The sequence below is a fragment of the Perissodus microlepis genome, chromosome 12 (assembly GCF_051167445.1).
Source record: "Perissodus microlepis isolate ML-2025 ecotype Zambia chromosome 12, ASM5116744v1, whole genome shotgun sequence".
Classification (NCBI taxonomy): Eukaryota; Metazoa; Chordata; class Actinopteri; order Cichliformes; family Cichlidae; genus Perissodus; species Perissodus microlepis.
This window is the reverse complement of record NC_140472.1, coordinates 29,835,064-29,850,559: the sequence shown is the minus strand read 5'-3', so window position 1 is coordinate 29,850,559 and position 15,496 is coordinate 29,835,064. Positions and strand designations below refer to the sequence as shown.

General features: G+C 39.2%; 3 protein-coding genes across 6 annotated transcripts in view; 1 reads left to right on the top strand and 2 right to left on the bottom strand.

Annotated features, from left to right (window-relative positions):
* tesca (tescalcin a) overlaps nt 1-2,141 on the bottom strand; it is a 9,068-nt gene extending 6,927 nt beyond the window's left edge. Inside the window, exon 1 of the mRNA XM_084947000.1 lies at nt 1,915-2,141. Coding sequence (XP_084803126.1) covers nt 1,915-1,975 — 61 coding nt within the window. The 5' untranslated portion in view covers nt 1,976-2,141. The remainder of the gene's footprint in view (nt 1-1,914) is intronic.
* A 106-nt stretch (nt 2,142-2,247) lies between these two features.
* Nucleotides 2,248-10,854, bottom strand: fbxo21 (F-box protein 21). 2 transcript variants are annotated; one of them, XM_084946996.1, is made up of 12 exons: nt 10,586-10,854; nt 9,873-10,008; nt 9,403-9,497; nt 8,508-8,629; nt 7,723-7,869; nt 7,311-7,447; nt 7,066-7,202; nt 6,241-6,420; nt 5,827-5,959; nt 5,367-5,557; nt 5,073-5,230; nt 2,248-3,870 (listed from the first exon to the last, which is right to left on the bottom strand). In XM_084946996.1, exons 1-12 carry the CDS (start codon nt 10,807-10,809, stop codon nt 3,629-3,631), a joined length of 1,902 nt encoding a protein of 633 aa, XP_084803122.1. In that variant the 5' UTR covers nt 10,810-10,854; the 3' UTR covers nt 2,248-3,628. The 2 variants fall into 2 exon arrangements, with proteins under 2 accessions (XP_084803122.1, XP_084803121.1); XM_084946995.1 differs by having other exon boundaries at nt 9,403-9,512; nt 10,586-10,853.
* Nucleotides 10,855-12,213: 1,359 nt separating this feature from the next.
* The window catches only part of nf2a (NF2, moesin-ezrin-radixin like (MERLIN) tumor suppressor a), a 31,205-nt gene continuing 27,922 nt past the window's right edge, over nt 12,214-15,496 (top strand). The window contains exons 1-4 of one of the 3 annotated variants that reach the window (XM_084945979.1): nt 12,215-12,777; nt 12,854-12,948; nt 14,036-14,161; nt 14,274-14,396. In XM_084945979.1, the coding sequence (XP_084802105.1) occupies nt 12,859-12,948; nt 14,036-14,161; nt 14,274-14,396 (339 nt within the window). In that variant the 5' untranslated portion in view covers nt 12,215-12,777; nt 12,854-12,858. Of the gene's footprint in view, nt 12,949-14,035; nt 14,162-14,273; nt 14,397-15,496 lie in introns of all 3 variants that reach the window. The other 2 variants (XM_084945980.1, XM_084945978.1) reach the window with 2 other exon arrangements.

The following is a 15,496-nucleotide window of genomic DNA, read 5'->3' as shown; positions in this document are numbered from 1 at the left end:
CAAGGCTACGTTCACACTGCAGGTCTTAATGCTCAATTCCGATTTTTTGATCAAATCCAATTTTTTTGTCTGCTTGTTCACACTACAAATAAAATGCGACAGCAAACGCTCTCTAGTGTGAACGCTGAAAGCGGCCCGCATGCGCAAAAGAAGACGTCACACACAACGCGCTCTGTTTAGACCCAGAGCAAACAGTATTCTTTGACTTATGGCCCTTAATATAAAGACTTCGGACTTTACGTTTCCCAATTTTTGCTTTAAGTTATTTTGTTATTTACATAATAATGTAGATAACCTAATAATTATCCTTATTGCTGAGGAGCGGTGCTTCAAAGGATAGTTGCAGATTTCTGTCAGAATCTGCAGATTATACAGTACAAATAAAATGTTCACGTTTCTCCAACGTTTCACTGACATCTTTCCCAACAGTTTCACTGACATCTACACGGGATGGCCAGGAAGCGTTCGCGATGTCTTCTCTGGCGCTGATAATTGGCGTCTGTCTTGTGTCAGTGACGTAAAAGACGGATTTAATGCGACATGACCGTTCAAACAGCAGTCGCTTTCTAAAACATCGGATATGTATCGGATACAGTACCACATACGAAAGTGACCCAGATCGGATTTGAAAATATCGGATTTGTGCCGTTCACACTGTCATACCATGATCGGATATTTGTCGCATAGGGTAAAAAAAAAAATCGGATTTGATGCGCTTTCGCCTGCAGTGTGAACGTAGCCCAAGAGCCTTTTATACAAACCAGTTTAGTCATTGTTGGTGGTGCAACAAACACTCAACTTCATGGACCAATTAGCCAAAGCCAAGGGGGGGGCAACAACAACAATAACAGAAGAATCTGTTGTATTGTGCTCAACAAAAAGCACACACTTGTGGGTGCGATGAAACATATCAATTCATCAAACTGCGCAGAACTCAAGTCCAGAAAGCTCTCCAGCTGAGCCCAGAGAGAGAGACGCATCTTGAAGAAATGAAGGCAATAAAATAGTTCAAAGTCTCAAACATACAAAAGCCATAAAGTTGATTCAAATCTAATCCCCATTTATCAGACTGGCATGCCGCTACTTGGAGACTCGCCCTTTAAAAAGAAGACGAAAAAACAAAACTCTACTTACTTCCGTAGTGTCTTCTTTTAACTTGTTTATTTCACTCTTCCACATACAGACGGTATAGTGTTGAGTGCCTCAATGTGTCAACAATGTATACAATCGCACTGAACAGTAGACCTGATTTTAAACTTGCGTCTGTTAGTCATAACTATCGCTATTAGATCGTTTTAAAGATCCTCTTTTGCATATTAAGTACATAAATATTACACCTGTCACACCATGTGTCACATTTCGAGCCCATTTACACAAAGTTATGGGACCGTCTCATTTCTTTGACAGCTACTCCGTGTAAGCAATCAACCACTCGTCTTCCCGTTGAAATTAGGTTTTTAATTTAAAAATAGGCGTTTGAAAAACATTGGAACAAAATGCGGTTATTCCTCTTTCCGCCTTAAACCGAAATTGACCTACTTTTGCCATGTACCATTTAGACCTCTTTAAGATATGTTATTAACTCAGAATTAAACAGTAGGGGAAATTACGCTGGGCAACTTGTAGCCCCGATTACGTGCGTAATAAGGAGCGCAACATGGTTCCATTTAATTCCAGTAGTTTTCACACAGTTGTATTTCCTTTTTATTGACCTCATCACCATTAAGCGGTCTTAATATTAGCCAGCACACTAGAAAAATAGGTCGGCACGGCTATCAACTAATTGTTAATCACTAGTCTCCCTTCGTTTCCTCGACGACGCGTATCACAGCTACCAGCCTTTCCACGATGCAAGTGAAGCACTTAACTCAAACAGCACCGTGCACGGCATCAAACGAGAATCTTCCTACTTACATCCACTTTTGTCAGTCAGATCGTCGTAGTTGTGCTCGGGGCGCGTCTGCGAAGCTCCCATCCTTGCTGCTTCACCGCTCCGTCAGAGCGCATACTTTGTTTGAACTTTTCTGTGGTGTTGCATTAACCCGCTTCCCTCTGCAAGACACTAGAAGTGTAGTTTGCTTCTGGCGTCCTGGGAACGTCTGGCGCCCTCAAGGTCCTAAATCCACACAGTGTGCGGATAAACCACCTGCGGTTCATGTTTCTCATTAGCGCAGATGTAGTTAGTGATGTGTTGTGAACTAGAAAACAATGAATACACTTAGCGAGAGAAATAAGTCAGAAAGGAAGTATTACAACCTGGAACGCTTTATTCTTTTTGTCTCCTCAAAACAGTCATTTCTGCTTCAAGTAGTTGGTGTCCTTATTGGTTCCACTTATTTTTGTTTTTTTCATTAAAGACTGATGAGCCATGGCATCCTACTTATTTCACTTGTAAATATACAGGAAAAAAAATACTAGAAATGTGAAAGTTAGACTTTCATAAGTGAGTGTCACCATTAAAATACGGAGAAATAAAAGCAAAAGTCAATTTACAAAGTTAGTCCTCTGCGTGTCAATGTACTGGGGATTTAGGGTAAATGGTTTTAAGACTGGTGCTGGATGCTTGGAGTTGTGGGTAAAAGAGCATTCCTTGGTTTTAGACAATGGGGATTTGCAGCACGTGGACACTCATTCTGATATTTACTTGTCTGCTTAACTGTTTACTTTAAATCTAGTGGTTTCTAAAGTTAAATTATTCTGGTTTTGATTAATTTTCCAACTTGGCTCTCTGAAGGTATTTGGGTTGTGAAAAATACGTCCCTGCTAAATGAGTATCATACATCATTGTCTGACAATTTGAACCTTGATTTTACAACAAATACACGGGTATTAGGACAGATGTATCAAAGCAAAAACTCTCTGTTCCACACGGCTAGAGGGGTCTACTACGAAGTAATTTCAATGGCTTAGCAAGCTACTTCCAGTATAAAGTATTCTGTGTCATGAAAGTGGTCGTCTTAACTGGCTAAATCACCATGGTAACTTGTAGTGTTCTCGTAACCTGGTCAGGAGCTGGTTATGTTCTGGTTTTTAGTTTGAAAATCATCTGGAAGCGCCAGGTTTTCACACATTGCTAAAGTGACTGAATAAAGGTTCTTTGCATTGTCACAGGAAGGTGAATGTATTAATTTGGTGATACTGAAAATGTATAATTTCTTTTATACTTTTTTTTATACCTATTCAGTCAAATTGATTTCACTTTGATCTGGTGAGTAAACAGTATTGCATTTTACTGTTATATTTTTCAAATTTCCTTATAGATTTTAATCACCTTTTATAATCATCATCATCATATAATGTCTCTGATTGGAAAGGGTAGCACTCATATGGGTCATTTTATATGCAAGAAGAGTTGCATGTCATGTAAAACTCCCCTCTTTTAAGTGAGCACACACAGAGTTTGAAGCAGAAAGCTTAATAGAGAACGCTGACAACTACCGTCATGGTACCGATCATCTCCAACTGGGATTTTAGGGTCTGTTATGCCAGCTAAGGCAACAAAAGCCTGGCTTTCTTGAATTTCCTTCATAGTATACCCCTCTGGTTTTGACAACAAAGCACCAGCTAAGTTAATTGTGACCTGTAAGCGGTTAGCCTGGGTTGGCAGAGTGCTAGACAGCGCTGCTTGCTACATAGACATGGCTTGTTGGTTGTTTTGGTCTGTGGTAGGAGCTTCTTCTTGGTTCCCAGCACTGGGTGTCAGTCTGTGATAGAACTCCCGGACTGTACACAAGGTTTCATCCATGTCCTCTGGGTATCGTGTCTGCAGTTCTTCATTGGCAACATAGTAGGTGTCAGCAAACTCGGAGAAGTAGCGACCCACCTCTGGGTGGCCAATCTCCAGGGGGGCTGAGTGAGGCTCCAGGTTCTCTGGAGAACAAAGGAAAAACATACTTCAGGTGGGACTGAGTATATGTGACATGTCCATAAGTATTTGAACAAGGACTTATGGTTTTGTAATTTTACCTCTGTAAACCACAGCTGTCGGTATTCAATAAATACTAGTGACCCATTTTTACTGGCAGCCATACATGACTGATGTGGTATGCTTTGGATCATGAGCTGTTCTTTTCCCCTCTCCATGCTTTTCCCTTCCCATCATTCTGGTATAAATTCATCTTGGTTTCATCTGTCCAAAGAATGTCATCAACATTGTATCCATTTTTTTTCAGAACTTTGCAGGCTGCTCTAGAGGTTCTCTGGCACGGTGTAATCTGTCCTTTTAGCCCAACGATGGCCTCTACATCCTTATCGGCCTCTTCAGAGTGCCAGTGAACAGCTAACAAATGCAAGTTTAACACTTAAAATTAGCCCCAAATCCTTTATCTGCTGAATTTCTTATGCAATAATGGGGGAACTGACCTTGTCTGGCCATGAAACTGAATGTTAGTAAATGGAGTAATTACTTTTGAGCCTCTGAAAATGGGCATCTAAGTACAAAAAAAAATGGGTATTTAATAATGCAATACTTGTTAAACCTCATAAATTGAAGCTGAAAGGGTGACACGAATCACATCTGATTGATTGATTTTAAAATCCACTGTGGCGCTGCACAGAGGACAATTACAAAATAATATGTCAAAATTATGTAACGAAAAATTAAGTTCATCAAGATAATTTCAAATTCAATTTATTTTCACATCACAGATTAAACTCCTGTTCATTTCTGGAAAGTGGAATAAGCACCAGAGCAGTAGACAGAGACTGGCTAATGCTGCATTCTTAAACAAGTCTGAAGTTGGAAATGCCCCTTTAACTTGGAATTCCCACTCAAAGTCAGAGCAGACCCACATACCCCAAGTTAGTAAAACTACAAACTTTCAATCTGTACTGCCACTGTTGTGTGTTTTTTACTCAGTAAATAAGCCATACGCAGAGCACTGATCAGACTCTGTCCATTAATGTGTATTATAAGTGCCAACAAAACCAAACAAACAGCTATATGCCACCTTGAAGGTGAAGGAATTTACCAAGTATATACATTATTTACACGTTTTTGTTTTCAATCACACAACCTGTACACAGGGGATGTTAATAGTTACCATCACCACACTATTGTATATGATTCATACCTTGTGCTGCATAGCGGCAAGTCCCATCCTGCACGAGTACATTGTAGAAAGGCTGATTAGCCCCATTGGACAGCTGATGGACCCTCATGGTGGAGATCCACTCTGGACTCATTGTACATTTAGGGTCCCATCCATAGATCACACAGTTATACCCAGACCTGATAAAACAGGTGGAAAAGAGCCAAAATGCTCAGGTGATCAAATATACAGGGTATGATCAGAGAGAAAGATCAGAAAGGATTTTAGGTTTTGTCATGTATGATGCATGGCGAATGACATTACAGTGTGACCTACCGCTTGTGTTTCATAATAAGGCCGACTGAATACTGGACTTCCAGGTGTTCTGGAGCACTACGCCTCTTCACCTCGGGTGTCACAGGGTGTTTCTTGTGCTGGATGTGCTCCAGGGTATGTTGCACCAAGTAACCCACCGCTCCGTGCTGGGAGGGATCCAGTGCCTGAATATGCTGCAGGATGTCAAGCACCTGGGAAGAGGATAAAAGTCAATACACAATGTGTTTATGTCAGGTATATGACCTCTGAGAATAGCTGTCCTATGCAGCTGCACATTATGTTACATATTAAACTATTGTGCAAGAGCAGTACAATGTTAATTGTTTTATATTTTACAATATTTAACACTTAATTTAGGTAGAGAATGAGGAAAACAATTCCAGTATAGTAACACTACAAAAACTACTTTCAGTAGTCTAAAAATCAGACTTCTTTTTAACAGACAGTTGGCTATTCTGACCTTTTCTGGCCAGATTCCCAGGTGGAAGTAGAGGCGTGCCTGCAGCAGCAAATACTGCACATTATCTGGGTTGATTGTGAGGTAGAGGTCCAGAGAGTCTCGGAGTAGCTGGTAGGATTTTTCATTGCCCTCACTGACAAGGGGGAAAAAAAATAGAAATAAAATAGTAAAGAGAAGATGCTATTAATTTATTCATCTGACAGCCATCAAATCAATTTTAATCATTTATTTTGCTTTGAGACTGTTTAATGCCATAATTATTTTGTCAGATCATAAGACAAAAAGATACAACTAAGAAGGAATTTAGAGCAACATTCTTGATTAGCCTCTTTGTTTTATCATCCACTGATCCGCCCTTCATTTATCTCTAAGCGATTGTAGCGATTGTAGAGTCAGGTGTTCAATTTCCCTTACCCTCTCTTGCCGATGTTAAGCAGGTTTCCCACCATCCTAAGCAGCACCTCTGTGGTGCTTATGGCACTGTAGTAATCTGCTGTAACCTGGTGGCCGATGAGGTACTCGCACTCCTTTGCTGTCAGCTGCTTGCCTTTTCCAAAGGCATCAATGTAGACAAAGTCATAGATATCCTCAGTCCTGCAGGAAAAAGAAATTCCATTAATGTCATAGAAATACACATTTCACATTAAACACACACTTTGCCACCAGCTTTAGCTTTGTATAATTTTATAAAACATAAATGATAATTAGCTTAGGAGTTTTAAGAATGTTAAAGGAAGTTAAAAAAATTGCTTGTCCTTATCTCTGAGTAAGGTGCAGAAATGTGTTTACACATGTTCCTATGTGTCTGTTAAAACACACTGGCATACATTTAACATACTCCAAAATCCCATTAGGAATGGTTGTTCTAACTACTGTAGCTGCATTTCATACCTCTGCTATGCAGCCATCGCCATTTATCATTTGTGTCTATTACAGGTAATCTCAGCAAGGGAAATCAATGGCAAATGACTGTCTGTGGTAGCTTAAATCAAATGAAAGATAAAAAAATAAATGAACATCACAAACTGTAAACTCCCACTTCCTAAAGCTGATGCTGATGAATGCTGATGGGTGTTGATTTACTGATTTACGTGTGCATAAACCCTGAAAATGGATGCTTTGATCTTGATTATTTATTCCTCTGCTCCATGCTTTCCCTTCCATAAACTTCATGCATGACAGCTTAAATTTCAGTCAGTAACTGGATCTGAATTATTTTTTTTTAAATGAAAGCTGTACCCTGTCGGTTTCTGGCACCAGCGCAGCAAGAAGTGATTGGGAAAGTTGACGGGTTCCAGCTGAACACCCAGCCTCTGGGCCAATGTCATGTAGAGAACGGAGAGGCTTATGGGAATGCCTGTACGACGTAGTAGCACCTGCACAATTACCAAGAAGATAAGTGAAAATATTCCACAAAGAAGAATAATTTGAAAATTATTCAAAAGCTTGACACCTTGAAGATACAGGATTTCTGGAAAGTCTACCTGGTGGATATAAGAGTTGAGGGGGTTGTAGTAGTCACACTCATTGCCTTTGTATTGAAGCTGCTCATACAGGACAGAGTTAAGGGCACAAATGACCTGTCTCTGGAGCTCAAAGTCCTCTACAACAGAACAGTTACCTGCAATACACACAAGAAATAAAACATCAACCAAACTTTGCATTAAAGTGAAGGTTATGGATTTTGTGCAGCTGTGCCACCTTTGCCAAACAGATTTGCTCATATTGACTTTTTTAGAATGCACTAGAAATGGAAAGCCCAAGCCTTCAGGCTTTAGGCATCAACTGATGATAAATCTTTGGAGAAACATAATAAAGGGGGAAAAACACAAGAAAAGAACGGAAAAGAAAAGAAATCAAATGTTCTTTTCAATTCTGTGAGACTTGAAAGCTGACCTTGGGCAATACGCAGGCTGGGGTGAGATGGGTTCTTGATTCTCAGCATCTTCTTGACTTTCTCTGTGATTTCATCCAGCTGGGCTGATATGCTGTCAAGTGTAACATCAGCCAGTGGGTTACAATACTGATCAACTAGTACAGCACCTAAGGAGGGAAAAAAAAGGAACCACAGGAATTATATAAGGAAAAGGCGGAAAGTTTAAATGCACTGTTATTTCAATATATTGTGTATAACAAATTTATTAGACCACCACAGTGGCCTAAACTCGTTTTTTTCTAGGTTTCTGTAATGGGTAATTCACCAGTTTGCACAAGCTCGTCAATCAAAATTGTATCTTTTTATGCCAAAATAAAACGAGTGAAGTTACTGTTATTTGTTTTTTTAAAAAAAAAAGGTGGGAGAAAAATAGTAACTCACATTATTTTTTCTCAAGATGCCAAATTACAGGCATTTACTTGCATTTCTGAACAGAAAAATACATTATAATAGTTGAATGTTGTCATGGATCAATGTCTGACTTCTCAGAACTCAGAAGTTTGCCGGCTGAAATTTGGGTAGAAATTTTTAGTTTTAAAAAAAGTTTTTGACAGATTTCTAAAATATTTGTGGTTTTTTTTGTAGTTGTTGTTGTTTTTAAGACTAATAATTTGTTAAGCACAGTATAATGTTATAATTAGTAGCAAAATTAGTAGCTATAAATTACTAACACATTGTAATAATAGAGATTTATAAGTCTACATAAATGTATAATAACTTTGTATTATCGGGACAGATGCCTCACCTTCTAGAGCTGACTGCTGCTCTGTGGGCTGCTCCAGGAAATTCTTCAGACTCTTCAGGATGTTTTGCTGTCTCAGGAAGTAAAGGATTTTCTTTGCATAGTACTTCAGGGTCAGGCTTTTCCTAATGTTGAGTCGAGATGGTAGATCAAAGGAGAGCGCATGCAACAAAACAAAAGCTATCATAATCACAGAGGTCTTAGAGAAGATTAACATGATCAACACCCAAACCCATTTGTGACTGTAAACTGTACACTCACCAGCCACTTTGTTAGGTACACCTTGCTAGTACAGGTTGGACACCTGTTTGCCTTCAGACCTCCCTTTATTATTCCTGGCATAGATTCAAGAAGGTGCTGATCATATTCCTCTGATTTTGGACCATTCGGAAAGGGTAACGTCACACTGAATTTAATTTGGCTGAATGTCCCAAAGGTGCTCTATCAGACTGAAATCTGGTGACTGTGAAAGCCGTCTGAGTGCTGTGAACTCACAGTCATGTTCAAAGTGTGCAAGAAAATATCAGCCACACTAATACACTACAACCACCAGCCTTACCTGCTGATACAAGGCAGGATGGAACCCAGTTTCGTGTTGAGATGTTGGGCGTTCAGCATTTTCTGAAACTGCTAACTAACACCAGCCTGTATGGCACTAACAACCATGCTACATTCAAAATCACTTAAATTACTGTTCTTCCCCATTGTGATGCTGATGAACTGCATTAGGTCATCATTACAAGCCTAAATACATTGATTTTCTGTAATTGGCTTGTTAGACACTTGTGTTAATGAGCAACTGAACATGTGTACCTAATACAGAGGTCAGTGGGTGTACAGATACAGAGCAAGAATTTCAAGTACTGAGATTATAGTATAAACACAATGCTGCTCTCACCTCTTGTCAGAGTTGAGTATGAAGAGCAGCTCATCTTCACAGAAGTGCTCAGGCATTCCAAGTGACTCAATTTCTGCAAAGCTGTCTCCCAGCACCTGACCAACGCAAGGCTGCGTTACAGACCTCAAGATTAGTTTGGAACACTGAAAGCTCAGGTTTTCTTGCATAAACATGTGCACATGAAAAACCAAACAAAGACCATTATATCTGTGTTTTCCATGCTATATACTAGACTTGTAACCTGTACAGTTTGCATGTGTTAAGAAATATAAAAAAATTCACACGCATCCCACGTAATCTCTCACAAACATGCATTTAATTTGGCAAGATCAAATGTTGTATCTTAAGTGAAATATGTATAACTGCTACTGATCCACGTGTTGCCAGTCTATCACAAGGTATTGAAGTCACATGTAACACTAAAAGAGATAACGAAAAAAAAACCAACACTGATGAAAATGATTACTCACAACTTCTGTGAAGAATCTCTTTGAGATCGATTCCACAGTCCTTCGTATTTGTATCCCAACTCTATGGCGTGTTTTGTATTCTCTGAGCCAGTCACAGGACTCATTCTGACGATAAAACCTCTGCAGTCTTGGCCATCTGTTAATGAAGGCAGTGTAATTTTTTTATTACAGGAAAACAAGTAAAAGTTCTGAATTATTTAACTGCCTGGTGCCTCAAGCATTAGATGTTAGTCTCTAGAACTGTGTATCATTTTGCTGAAGAGGTGTCTTTTGCGCCGCTTAAAAAAAAGAGCAAAGCTGTCAGCTAAGGCACTCAGGAGGAGGGCTTACAGTAACTAGCTTTTGCCAAGAGCTTCATTCTTCTGCAGATCAGAGGCTAACATTCAAGGTCATACAAATTCATTGTGGATGAATTCATTTGGTGTAATGGAGAATAAATCGCTACTTGCAAAAGCTGTAAACAATTATAAGCCTCATTGTTGTTGCAGGAGGGAAGCCACCGGCATGGCGCGATGATGAATTTGGTGCATCAGCACAATGTCAACGGCTGACAGCTGCCTGTGAGTTCGCAGTAAACGAACCCACCTCAGAGCAGACATTTGGAGATTAATAGCTCTAAACTACGCATAAATAACAAAAGAGTCAGATTCCTTTCTATAGATAGCACAAAAAGCCACCAGAAGCCAGCATAGAGTACCACAAAAAAACAGCACCTGAGTTTATACTGGTGTCCCCAGACCTTCCCCCTTCCATGACAAACGTCGTGTAGCCGCTTGCAGCAACAGGAGACGTTACAAATGTCGACATGTTTGAGGACAGGGAAGCACAGGATGTGTTCGAGCAACTCGGTCGGCAGGTCTGTCAGTTTTTTTGTTTGGGGGTCGGGAATAGTCCCATTTAGACTTGGCTGTCCCTCTCCATCCACAGGCGTCGCCATCTTTACTGTTTACCCCGATTACCTCATTGCCTTTTCGCCGCCCCTTTATGGCGCAGGGGGCCGGGCCGAGGGTGGAGCCACGTTCACTCAAGAGGAAATAAAAAGCGGTGCTGCCTTCATGACCATCGGAAATTCTGCATATATTTTATTTTATTTATTTATGTTTTATTTTTATTTTTTGCAAAGCAAACTACAGGCAAGTCAAAAATATGAAAAGGAAACTTTTTTTTAAAAAAAGTACAAGTCTTGTTTAATAGGCAAGTAATGTCAGATGTAATTAACAGGTCTCACTTATATATTCTACAGCATTTTACCCTTTGAGAAATTCTTTTGTTACAATTGTTAATATATTAATAATTATAATAATAACATCCATTGTCCCTCCTTTGCAAAAGTCCAAGCCACCGCCAACCAAGCATCTCTAAATTCTCAAAACTCTTCGAGTCTCTTAGTCATTTCTAATGCAGCCCATGATCATTCCCATTACAAATCTTACCATTGTCAACTCTGCCTCCTCTAACTCAGCCTCCTAGCTATTTGTTGGTCCACTGTCTCCAAACCATCCATCATAACAGGTCTTACTATCATCTTGTAGTACCATCTTCTCACATCTCCACGCTCTCTTCCACTACTACTACAACTACTAATAATAATAATATTCTGTGAGTTTTATGGTAGATAGTTATTGCATGAGGTATAAAGGATTTCCTGGAACTGTCCACATGTCAGCAGAGCTAAATCTGTCTATTAGAGAAAGTGTTGACTATTCCTGTCTAGTAAAAAATGACAGAAATTATACTGATTTCTTTCTTTCTTTCTTTCTTTCTTTCTTTCTTTCTTTCTTTAATTTAATTTAGTATTTTTTCTTGCTTTTGTTAGTGTCAGAAAGTTTTAAAAGTCCCATCTTGTTTAGGCTACATGAGGCCAAAGGTTACTGGTGTTGATTTCCAGGAAAGAGATCCTGTATTTAGAACAGATGCATTTGTTCTTCAATAATCCACTGCTCAAATGCCCAAGATTAGCTGATATCGGTTTTCTTTCATTTAAATGTTAATTAATTAATTAATTAATTAATTTTACTGCCCAGCACTTTAAAATCAAATATATTCAGATTATGATCCCATTTCACAGACTAAAGCAGTTGCTTCTCATAACTGAGACACAACACAATTAGGTCTGCCATTTTTGTCTGAAAAATACAACAACATTTTTATTGATCACCAGAATAGTTGTGGATTTAGTCACCACAAAGTGAACCCCTTGAGCTTGTCTTAGAGTAAGAAAGCGAAGTGCATGCAAGTATTCATTTATAATGGCTAAGCCATAAATAGCATTCTGCCATAAAATAAAATGGCATTTTATGTCAATGCCATTATTATGTACTACGTTGTCATTACAACATTTTGGGCGGTACCCGAATGCATCATTGGATGAGATGGCTAACAAGTGTTTAGCAGCGGTTAGCTGGTGTTTCGCTTCCTTTTTGCGTAGTTCATGTGTAACAAGTTAAGTGTTTTGACGTCTCCAGACTGAATGATTTGGGTGAGACGCATAAATGTGAACATTATCGTATTTCTTACGGATCTATGTAAAGTTGTCGCCACTTAAGGTTTCATATTATATGTAACCTTAGTTAGCTAACTAATAGCAAGCCTAAGACACTACGCTGTATTTATCTGCTTGGGATGAATGTATTGATAATTTTCTTTTTGGGAGTTAAAGGGGAAAATAACATAAATACGTAATTGCGGGACAACAATAGAGCAATAACATGCCAGTTAAAGTCTTAAAAACTCGTGTAACTCTCGTTTGAGCATCCAGCGATAGATGAACGATAAATACTAAGTCTGGAAAGTCACATGCACAGCTGTGCTCGTCTTTCAACTATGCCGGATGACTCGTCTTCTGTTTCCACCAGAGAGTTAAAAAAGTTAATCAAAATGGCTTGACCGTGCACTCAGTTTGTAGGTAAGTGTAGAAGCGACTTTGAACAATTGAATTGTTAGTTTTTTTGAACTGTTCGCCATGGCAAGTGCCTTTGCAGCAAAAATGGGATTTAACTCGCTGATGAGAAAACAAGCGAAGACCTTCAACGTCAAGATCTCCACAATGGAGTCGGACCTGGAGTTCAGCTGCGAGGTGAGACTAATCTTAAATCCATTCAGCTTGAGCCAAGACTTCTCGACATTTGTAGTGACCGTGGCCACAACGCCAGGTACAGCTAATAACGACTAGTTACTAATTGCTATGCATTGTAATGCATTTATAACTGCACTTAATGCTTGATAAGAATCTAATGGATACAGTAACTGAATGGGTACAGGTGTCCATTCCTTTTTAAGATAAACAATTAGCACTTTTCGACACTAGATGGCAGCAGTCAACTGTGACCCATGAACTGAACAGCTGTAGCTGATATTATGGCGATATCAGCTACAGTTTATACATAATATTATATATAAACATTGAACAGACAATCATCTGTTATATGTTTATCTGTGTCTTCTGCACCAATGTGATCAGGGAAATAGTTGGTGGCAAAAGTCAGTGCATTATAAGGTTTGCTGAAGTTTATCTGCTACCAGAGATTTATGCTGCTTTTTAAAATGTAATTTTGGCCTTTATGTGGTGTTTTGGGTTTATCAAATGACTTGGGGATATGTGAGAATTGAAAGGCTTCAAAATGACTTGTAGACACCATGCCTTTTTTAATTTTTACAAGGGAGGAACCCCACTAAACTTTAGAGATAGTAATTACACATAACAGCGTCATCCGAGTTACAGGTTTCTATTTTCTGTGCTAGGATGACGATTGTATCAATTATGGGTTGAAGAAGAACCACATAATAAGTATTGGTCATATAGACAGTGTTCTTTCAGCCTTGCATAGAAGTATTGCATGGTCAAGGTTGCCATTCCTTGTGCATGGAGAGATTTTTATCCTATTCTTTTGCGGTTCTTAGGGCATTTTTTCATGCCAGCCTTGGAAGCACTTGACAGTATCTTGCAACCCAAGTTAACTCAGAGGCTAGAGATGAAAGCCAATCTAAATTGGATATGTGTGCCTGATATGCCTCCCTCTTAGCTCTCAGCAGGATGAGGAGAACATGTATGATTCTCTGCTTGGAACCCAGTCTTGTAATAGAAATGCCAGTATGACTAGATAACAAAGATGCAGGATATTATGAATGCAAAATTCCCTCCTATTTTTTTTTCTGTGTTACAGGTCAAGTGGAAAGGAAAAGACCTTTTTGACTTGGTGTGCCGAACTCTTGGACTGAGAGAGACATGGTTCTTTGGTCTCCGGTATAACATCAAGGACACAGTTGCGTGGCTTAAAATGGACAAAAAGGTGACTGCTGCACTTAAATTGTTAAAAAAAACTATGTGCTATGTAAATGCTGTTAATATAGATATAGGAGTCATGACAATAAAAAAAAAAAGTTGTTTATTTGTTGTTGCAGGTTCTAGATCAGGAGGTGCCAAAAGAAGAACCCATCACCTTTCACTTCCTGGCCAAGTTTTACCCTGAAAATGCAGAGGAGGAGCTAGTGCAAGATATCACACAACATCTCTTCTTTCTACAAGTAACTATACGCTGTTTATGTGCATCATTTTGTACATTTAGACGTTTGTTCTCTCATTGTCAGTGTAAGTCAGGACATATGTAGTGCACACTGAAATATTTGATTTTAACAGATTTTTCTTTGGCCTCTGGGTTTGCTATGGAGATTTTGCTTGTCTCTGACATTATGTTATCTCAGCTGCTCTATAAGTCAAAATTACTGCAGGATATTAGCTACACAACATGCTTGTCTTGGAAGAACTGTGGATTTTGGATTATTACTTGGGTAATAGGGAAGAGCGTTTTTTTTCTCTACATTTTCCAGTGCAGGTGTGGGCATGTTTGAACCTTTAAAACAACACAACATCAGAGGAGGAACTTTCTGAAAAAACAAACAAACAAACAACCCCCCCCCCCCAACAAACCTGCACCTAAAGCTTTGAAAATACTTTGCAACACAGAGATTATCCATTGCACCCTTGCACACCATGCATTTGGCTAATGTGCTTTGTCTGTGACTTTCTTACTCTTCTAATCTAGTGGCAACAGGGCCTCTGAATCTATATTTTTCCCCCTAGGTTCTTGAGCAGAAGGCTCTGTAATATACTTTTTCTGTTCTCTAGGTCTGATTGTGTGCGGCCACTTGGAATCAATGCACAACATATTACCACTATCCTTTCTATCCTTTTAATACTCTTCTAGGATTTCCCGCAGTGCCTGACACACCATTCCCCTCGCACAAGATAGGATTTGTAACTGTGCGCTCATCGTCCAGTGCCACCGGCCACGTTTATCAATTAATAGTTAGATTTTAAAGGCTCAGTTATTGGCCCAATTAATAACATATCCTCTATGCAATGTTTATCTCCCCTAACGCTCCCATCATATCTAGCCAAATGTGCTAGTTTAACGTGACTTTCAACTGCAGTGCATTCCAGTGTTTGGGTAGAGCACTTATCTACTTAAGGCATATAAAGTGTCTCTCTGTGTCCTTAATCCGTATAAAGGTAGTTGGAGTAATTTATTTATTCCAAAGGGAAGACCTTGCTTAAAAAAAGACAAGAGCAAAGAAATAACAGCAGTGCACAAGAAGTGCAGAGCTACAAGGGGAAATAAATACAA

Bases quoted from the DNA above. Each gene is read 5' to 3' on its own strand.
- fbxo21 (XM_084946995.1), bottom strand. From the start codon at position 10,809: ATGGCGACGCCTGTGGATGGAGAGGGACAGCCAAGTCTAAATGGGACT. The intron at 7,203-7,310 runs GTAGACTTTCCA...GTAATTGTGCAG, and splicing joins TCAACTCTTATATCCACCAG to GTGCTACTACGTCGTACAGG. The intron at 6,421-7,065 runs GTACAGCTTTCA...TTTTTCCTGCAG, and splicing joins TGGTGCCAGAAACCGACAGG to GACTGAGGATATCTATGACT.